The 9,572-nt window shown below is 33.6% G+C and overlaps 1 protein-coding gene and 1 pseudogene across 1 annotated transcript; both read left to right on the forward strand.

Moving 5' to 3' along the window:
• The first annotated feature begins 1,473 nt into the window (after positions 1–1,473).
• On the forward strand, positions 1,474–3,705 carry LOC17898064 (berberine bridge enzyme-like 13). Its single transcript, XM_006307168.2, has 3 exons — positions 1,474–1,969; positions 2,329–2,815; positions 2,922–3,705. The coding sequence occupies exons 1-3, from the start codon at positions 1,494–1,496 to the stop codon at positions 3,540–3,542; spliced, it is 1,584 nt and encodes a 527-aa protein (XP_006307230.1). The 5' UTR covers positions 1,474–1,493; the 3' UTR covers positions 3,543–3,705.
• A 2,023-nt stretch (positions 3,706–5,728) lies between these two features.
• Positions 5,729–6,535, forward strand: LOC17897622 (annotated as a pseudogene).
• Positions 6,536–9,572: the final 3,037 nt, after the last annotated feature.

Raw genomic sequence — 9,572 nt, forward strand, 5'->3', positions numbered from 1 at the left:
GTCGTTGATGTCACTTTGTTCCTTTTAAGCTAAATTGGCCACATATATTATCAATCACTACTTATCTAATTACTGTTTGTTTAGGTGATCCTTACACCAAAAAAACAATGCATGTTCCCAAAGGAGTACAACTGATAAGTGTTAATAAATCCATCTAATGCATATTATGGATTAAGAAAATTACTCATAATCATGAAAACTTAATAGAATATTTGTTTATAGACACACTAACACTTTATAGTGGAACAAGTCTATCTAGCCAAACTATCTCAATCACCAAATTAGATCAATTCCACCTAATCTATAACTTTTTTTGGTGAGGTATAGTCGTATAGAGATTCAATCGTTGTAAATTAAAACAAAACATATTTGAAAGTTGATTTTTTTTTTTGTCAAGTTTATTGAATACAAAAATCGATTTTCTTTGAATCATTATAATTTAAATAATCTATTAGTAAAACTATTCGAGTCACTAGTCCCTTTAGGAACTACAAAAGTATAACCAAAATCTACAGGATGTAAACATAGAGGATTATGGAGAATCTCTTTAAAGTGAAAGGAAGTAGGAAAATTTACTTAGAAAAATATGCTCGTTTATAGGTTGGATTTGTTGACTTCTTAAGTGGCTTTGCATTAATTCACAATAATGGCCAGGCTTATTTAGGTTCTGGTTGTCTCAATTATAAAATTACATTATTAGTGTACATCTTTTAATATATTAACAACATGATACTGGATTATGAAACTAAGAAAACTACTCTCTCGAAGATGTATGAACCTTTTCATAAAAAAAAAAGGAAAAAAACACAAAGATGTATGAACAAAATCTGTGAAAAGTAAATATCTAATTTGAAGGTCAAATGGGGAGAATATGATAAATTACAATATTTTTGGTACAAGAATAAAATTGAAGAAAAATATATTTGACATTTGAGCCACGATTACTGGAGATGGTGGTGTCAGTATCTTTGAAATTATGAAGAAATGTGACCCTATAAAGTTTAAACCCACAAATTATGACCTACTTTCAAACAAAATTTATATCATTCTCCATAAACTTGGGGTCATATTTAACTAATAATGAAAACATCTTTTACATTATCAGGTTCCATTTCATATTCTTTTAAATTCTGTCAATCACAAATGAATTCTTGGTTAGATATGTATGAATCGAATGCTAATTAACGATATGACTAAAAAAAAAAAAAAAAAAAAAGCGCTTGATGGAATGATTTGTTAAAAGGATAAATTCCAATTCCATAAGGCTATAAAGTTAAAAATTAAACAATCAAATAAATAGCTAGCCATAATGATTCCAAAATGGTAAAGAAATACTAATTAACAACACTAAACAAAAGAGTCAAAAGTGCATGACGTAAATATTACATCAACTTTACGTATAAACCCATTCCATATCCCTTATTTAAACCCCAACACATACATATGAAACTACTCAACAACAAACTTCAAAACCTCATAAACACACACAAAAAATGGCGTTTGCGTTTCTCGTAACGCTACTATTACTATCACTTTCTAACGTTCCATTTTCTTTTTCCAATGTCCAACAAGACTTCGTGATGTGTCTCGTCGACAACTCCGACGCTTCGTTTCCAATGGACTCGTCGTTCTTCACACACGACCTAAACGCTTCTTCCTTCAAAGCAGCTTTAGAGACTTCAGCTCAGAACCTCCGTTACTTGATGCCTTCGCAACCCAAGCCGGAGTTTATTTTCGAGCCGCTTTACGAAACGCACGTTCAAGCCGCCGTCGTTTGTGCCAAGAAGCTGAAGCTTCACTTGCGGTTGAGAAGCGGTGGCCATGACTACGAAGGCCTCTCTTACGTCTCGGAGATGGAAACGGCGTTTGTGATCGTTGATTTGTCGAAGCTTAGACAGATCAGTGTTGATTTGGAAAGTAATAGCGCGTGGGTTCACGCTGGTGCTTCTATTGGAGAGGTTTATTACAGGTATATACTAATTATACGCTAATTAAAAATCATATGTTATAATTTTTTAAGTTTTTTATATATAATTATTTCATTGTTTTATTTATTTATTTAAAGCTATATGGAGAGAAAAAAACCTCGTAAGTCTTCAGAAAAAAAGTTTAAAGTTTAAAACATATATTAATGTTACGCTGATTAAGAATCATATGTTATAATCTTTTTATTTTTCTATATAAAGGTATTCATTGTTTTATATTATCTATATTTAAACCAAACTTTAAAACTTAACTTATTTACTATATAAAAAACACAAAATGTGATGGTTAAGCTGTGGTTATGATCCGATTGTTAATTTGGTTTATTATTTTATGGTTTTAAAGGATCCAAGAGAAAAGCAAAATCCACGGTTTTCCGGCGGGTTTATGCACCAGCCTAGGCATCGGCGGCCATATAATCGGCGGAGCCTATGGTTCGATGATGCGTAAGTATGGACTCGGAGCTGATAACGTTCTTGACGCCAGGATCGTTGACGCAGAAGGCAAAATCTTGAACCGTGCGGCGATGGGAGAGGACGTTTTCTGGGCGATTCGAGGCGGTGGAGGAGGAAGCTTCGGCGTTATTCTTGCCTGGAAAATAAAACTCGTTCCGGTGCCTGAGATCGTTACGGTGTTCACTGTCACGAGGATGCTTGAGCAAGACGGAACTAAGCTTTTGTACAAGTGGCAACAAGTAGCTGATAAGCTCGACGAAGATCTTTTTATCCGTGTGATTATTCAGCCGGCGAGCAAAACTCCGAAGAGCAAAGAGAGAACTATCTCAACTTCGTACCAAGGCCAGTTTCTTGGAGACTCTGATCGGTTGTTGCAGGTAAAATTAATGGGGTTAAATTTAAAAATTGTGAATATGACGGGTCTATATTGCAATTTATGAAAGTTTGAATATGACTATAACAACAACGGTTTTTATTTGACAGGTGATGCAGAGGAGTTTCCCACAGCTTGGACTAACGAAGAAAGATTGCTTAGAGACAAGCTGGATCAAATCAGTAATGTACATTGCGGGTTTCCCAAGCACGGCGCCATCGGAAGCTCTACTCGATGGGAAATCGTTGTTCAAGAATTACTTCAAAGCCAAGTCAGACTATGTGGAAGAGCCAATTCCAGTAGAAGGGTTAGAAGGTTTATGGGAAAAGTTTCTTGAAGAGGATTCACCATTGACTATATGGAATCCTTATGGTGGAATGATGGCGAAAATCCCCGAGACAGAGACACCTTTCCCACATAGGAGTGGGACATTGTTCAAGATCCAATGGCTTACTTTGTGGCAAGATGGGAAAGCGAGCGAAGCGAAGCATATGGGGTGGATGAGGGAAATGTATAGCTACATGGAGCAGTATGTATCGAAAAGCCCGAGAGCCGCGTATGTGAACTATAGAGATCTCGATTTGGGGATGAATGGTAAAGGGAGTGATGCAAGAGAATGGGGGAGTAAGTACTTTAAGGGTAATTTTGAGAGGTTGGTGAAGATTAAAGCTAAGTTTGATCCAGAGAATTTCTTCAGACATGAACAAAGTATTCCTACGGAAGTTGAGTGAATTTGGAGTTAGACAACAATAAGAGTGTGTGGTATGAGATTTGTCTTAGGAAAATATTGTTACTTCTACTTGCTTTTTTGTGTCTTTTTTTCTTTCTTTAAACATGGTCAACACACTTGTATTTCAAAACCGTAATCCAATCTAATTCCTTATGGGTTCTTCATCCTACTTGGTGAATAGATGTAATGGTAAATTCGCCTAAACCAAACCAAATCGAACACTACCTAAAATTGATGAGGGTTAAGTAAAGTATAGGCTACAGACAGGCCATAGAATGCAAAATCATTTTGAACAATCCAGCAAATTCCAAATTGTTTTGAAACAGAGTTTGAAAGGACCATCAAAAGCTAAAACCAGAGGACATACCTTCATGGAGACATATTGAAGGCACTACTCAAAATTTTTATTACCCTTTAACAAAGAGAATATGCATCAATGGGTTTTGTGTTATGGCGCTGGGAGTCCAACGCTAACTATGGGTTAAGTAGTAGTATGTTTTGATGTTAGACATGAGAGGCTAAGTTTTATCAACCTACCTTCAATGAATGGCATACATTGGGACTCTACTTCAACTTTGATAAACTACAAAAAGGTAACTTAGCTAATGTTAATATTTTCTTCTCGTGTGATACATTTCATTCCTTTGAATTATGGGTATTACAAGATGCATGCCACGGAACATCAATTGTTGATGAAGACATGTAGGCTGCTGAGATTTGGGTTGGAATCTTTAGGAAACGTTCCACTATCATTTCATGGCACCAACAAGATGGACGAACTTATTCATGATCATGGTGAAATATTTCCCAACACTGATTTTGTAATTTATTACTTGCTTTAAACATACGTAAGTTTACAAATTATTAATTTGATAAAAAAAACTTTAACGTTCAAATGGTAAATATTTTTTGAGTGTAATTGGTTTACGGAAACCCTTGAGGGATACTTGGGGTAGAAGGCATCCAAGAATCTGACTCTTCGAATGTCGGAGTGGAGGGTTCGGAATCAGAAGGAGCAGCCTGATCTACGAATGGAAAAGGCGGGAAATCGGGGAGTGAAGGCCAAACCGGAACCCGAAACTTAGGCTTCTCAAGATAAGGAAATGCTGGAGGGGGAGGGGGAGGCATATCAGGCAGAGGCGGTGGAAGGAGAGGCATATCAGGCAAAGGCGGTGGAAGGAGAGGCATATCAGGTGGAGGAGGCGGCGGCGCTACTGCTTCTTGAAAAGATGGGAATTCAGGGAATCCGAGATCGTGGACTGGTGAATTACGACCCGTAGATGGATAATCATCGGCTCTAATCAGAGCTACTTTAGATGATGATCTCACTAGTCGAGAAGACAACGTCTCGTTGGAGTTTAGGAGTGTGAAGAAACTTAGAACGAAAACGTATCTAAGCAAAAGTGAAAGTGATGCCATTGTGTTGATTTTAGCTTTTTGTTTTTGTTTTTTTTGTTTATGTAATTCTATGGTTAGTGAAGATTCATTTTTATATAGGTTTTGAATTAATTTGTTGGCGAGTTTGTGTAATCTTTCCTTATTATTTTTGCATTGTGTTCCTACTTATCACCAACGTATATTCTAACAATTTTTGTTCAAAGTCAAACGTCATGTCAACGAGGAGTGTTTTGACCGATATATCAATATAGATCAACCTGAAAATTATTAGGTCAACGGCAAGAATGAAGTTCTTTCTAGCTCTTATATACGCACTATATGGTTTGGTTTTATATAACTTCAATTTCTTATATTTTTTGGATCAAAAAGATAATATTGTTAAATCTAACAATGTTCGTTATAAGAAAAAAAAAATATAGAGTAAACCATTTGTTTTCGTGACAAACAATTGGTAAGGTATAAAGTTTTGTGGTTGATTGCTACCCTTGATCCTAAAAGTGAAAAGAAAGCTTGAATCATATAAGCAAGCTACAAGAGAAAGATGAAAAGACACAAATATATGACGGTATAGGCTTCCCACAAGATTTGGGGGAATTCGAGCAAGTAAACATATTAAGCTGATGTATCTGATGAAACAGAGCAAAAGTGGAGTAACTAACTTATGTTGTGTCTAATTTCACCAAAGTCATACTAGTTTTTTTAACCTTTTTGACCACCTTCATTTTCAGCATTTTTTTCCTTTTGTATTTTGGTTTGGTCAAATTCATTTGTTTTCTTCTCCTTGTTTTAATTGATGATAATTCCTCGTTTGTTCACAATACTATATATCTGAGAGGTCTTTTGTGGGTAGACGACAAGAATGGAGACTATGTTGTTGTGTGGCAATTTCATCAAGGCCAGTTTCTAGGCTATTGCAAGAGATGGGATTTACATTACCGCGATATTCCAGTAGTGGACCATGTTCAGGGGCCTCAAAGATGTGGTGCTCAAAGGTTACTGTCTTTACTACCTGGCAGACCGTTGCTTTCTGGACAAGATGGTTTCAAGGATGTGTCTGTGCTCCCTAGCTTTCCAATGTGGAAGCCATTAAGACGTACAGCTAATTACAGACCAATGGGAATTGAAAAGCTCATCACATATGGCGATAGAATTGTTGTTACAACATCAGGGGAGGTTTTGTTGGTCTTTACCCAGGCTTACGAGGTAATCTGTGAAAGGCCTAGGATCTTCCGTGTCTACAAGAGGAATCCTAAAGAGCAAGACACCACGCTTGTTGAGGTTGAATCTATAGGTGATGAGGCCCTCTTTTACAATTTGGGTATCACCGTGCCTGCTGACCATACCCTTGGTATTGAGCCTAACTCCATCTATTTCACCCGTGACGACCGTTTCGGTCTCAAGCACGGTAAAAGTCCGTGCCTCGACATATGTGTGTACAACATTGCAACAAGGACTATCAAAGTCATTCCTAGTCTCGCCAGCTTAGAACTCAAGGATGCACAGTGGTTTCTCCCCTCTTTGAATATTTGGTTGTTTTTAAGAGTTTCTCTTGCCTTGTCATTTTCCTATGGATGTGTAATATTAATAGGCAAATGATGTACGTATTAAGGTGTAGTTTAGTATATATTGTAATTAAATATAGAGAATATAATAGCCAAAAACTTTTCTGGTCATCTGATCAATTCTACTAAAAGTGTTGGTACCAACTATCCAGCCTAGATTAAGCACAGAAGAACATTGGCATCGATTTCATTACATTGGGATCGACATGGAAACATTGGACCGAGCGGTTAATGTAAGCTGTGGTTTTTGTGAGGGTGCAGGTGGATGAAAATTACTTGTATCTGACGGAACCAAGATACCATCTATGGGAGGCTATAAAAATCCTGCAAAAATGTCTTTTTTATTGACCAAAGATTATTTTTATTTAACCTAGAGTTATTTGTTACAAAAAGGTAGGAGATTATTGATGATTGTGATATCAATCAACATTGTTTTTTCATACACATATTGCCTCTAAAGAGTCTTAATACGTATTAATTGAGTTACAATTCTAAAAGTCTTTTTGGTTATCGTCATTCTATTGCTTAATCATTCACATTAAAAATAAAGATGTACACAATTTTTATAATTCTCCCAAATATTAAACTACACATTTGTTATTTTTCTTTTATATTTTGAAGTATTATATTAAAAGTCTATCACATTAAATTGCACATGTTTTCTTTTTTTCTATATAAAAAAAACATCCAAAGCACAAACTAAGCTCGTTAGATAATGACTTTTAAAAATTCACATAAATTAATAAGCAAATTTGTTTATTTATTTATATAATTAAATAAATGCTAAACGGCTAAGTTAGACAACAATCGAATGCTCATATCTAGATAAGTGTAAACTCAAACCAAACCGATTTATAACTTAAACTAAACTGGTTTATAAGTTAAATAGACCATTTTATCTCAGATAGTATATAAAGAACTCAGTTCATCTTCATTGTTATAAATCCCCCTTTTTTTATGTATTGTCCATACATTAGAACATAGATGTTTGCAATGTACACATGTAGCTTATAGTTATTTTAGTAGTCAACAAACATTTCTGAACACGCATAACCTAACTTAATATGAAATTCACATAACTCGATTGGTATATGCCTTCCACAATTCTTTTGTTTATGATTCCATCAAAGTCAAAGTAGATGTTTTTTATTTTTGGATTGTATTTTGGTTATAGTTGTTCTTTTACCATTCTATTAGTTTTTTTTTCTAGTGAACTATCAACAACATTACCAATGATTTTATTTCCTTAGATTTAATCTAAGTTGTTTTTATTTTCATAAGATTGATAGAGTAGTTCTTACACCCTGTGAGATTTCAGTGAAGATATACTGCCTACATACAAGGATAACATGTTTTAGATTTTAGATTTAAAATAAGTAGTTTAGATGTTTATTCAATAGTTGTTAAGGCGATGAAATAAAGTCGTGATAGAGACATTTGTGTATCTATTGGATCATCCATCATACGGTTTTCGATCATCATCTCCAATCATTTTTATGAGTTCGTTATTATATTTGTCAAATTCTTAAATATATAAGTAGAGATGGAGTCATATCTATTTGTCAAATTCAGGGAAGTTGTAAATCTTATTGATGATTACATTAAAGATAAAAACAATTTTAAAATAAAAATTGCTGAATACATAAGATTGCGTTGGTTGATGTACGTTTTGGCAACATGGATCACAATAAAAGAAGCCCAAAATACCATTAATAAAAAGGAAAACTAAAAATTGTGCGGCCCTTATTGATAAAATTTGAATGATGGTGATTTCAAATCTTCAATTACTTCACTACTATGCGTATGCGCAACCCTTGTACATTCATATTTTTAAAAATATATAAATCAATATATTTCATATAATTTATATAGTCTCAATCACTACTTTTTGAAATTTATAATCATTGCAATTAAAAGTGCATTACAAAAAGTGTAAATTTTTTAATGTAATAATGGAAAAAAACTTTGAAATATCAATTGTGTGTTTTAAGAATTTTGTTGATCATTCATTACCTCGATTGAAAATTTGCATGTGATGTCTGCCTAATATGAGAGAGTAATTATATAATTCTATTAAATGTTTAAAAAATGTAATTAGAATTATTTGGAAATCTTAAACAATACTTAAATATTTATAATATATCTATAATTGAATTAAATTCTAATTTTGTGTGGGCCTAAATTGTTAAGCTTGGAGAATGGTCTCAACGAATCTTTATCTCGATAATGTATCGACTATTTGGCAAATCTTGATGTGAATGCTGATACTGCTTTTTTTAGGCCGTCCGGATGAGATTTTATCAAAGAATTCACAGAAAGGTTCCAAATCTCTACAATTTTTCAGAAGAAAGCAATTGCACAAGGATTCTCACTTTTTCACACTGGGAAGATGGCGTCTATTAAATGCAATTGTCCGAAGTTTAACTTACGAAGAATGGTTAGTAGTGTTGAAGAGTAATTTGGACCACTAACTATATCTGTCAGCACTAAGCCCCTTAACTATGTAAAAAACCACTAACTATGTAAATTATGTAAATTTAGCAATTTGAATAGGTTTTCAGCATTTTATGTTTTGCATTTAATTATCAAATCATTACGGATTCTGAAGCAATTAAAATTGTTTATTTTGGGATAATGGTTATTTTTTTCTCCTCGACGTAAATATTTTCATATTCTATAGTGAATGAGACTTGAGACATAATAAAAGAAAAGTAAAATAATAAAAAGACATTATTAAATATAAGTATATATATATAAGAAATACTTTCGTTCTGTGTTAAAATAATTTTTTTTTAATACTATAATTTCTTGATAGTGTTTTTTTTTGTGTGAGCTAGTTTTAATATATATATATCTATACTATTAATTGGGAAGGACAACTTGAAGCCAAACAGACCCAATTTAAAAAAAAAAAATTTCATGAAATATATTTCAGTTGCCAAACAAAACTAATGACAGCAAAAATGTTTTAATAAATAAATAAATAATAAAAAACAGAAACTACCTATATTTATGGATCATACTAATTTTGTTGCCAAAAAAATGGAAAATTAAATTCGAAAATCTCCATG

The sequence above is a fragment of the Capsella rubella genome, unplaced genomic scaffold (genome assembly GCF_000375325.1).
Source record: "Capsella rubella cultivar Monte Gargano unplaced genomic scaffold, Caprub1_0 scaffold_1, whole genome shotgun sequence".
NCBI classification, from domain to species: domain Eukaryota; kingdom Viridiplantae; phylum Streptophyta; class Magnoliopsida; order Brassicales; family Brassicaceae; genus Capsella; species Capsella rubella.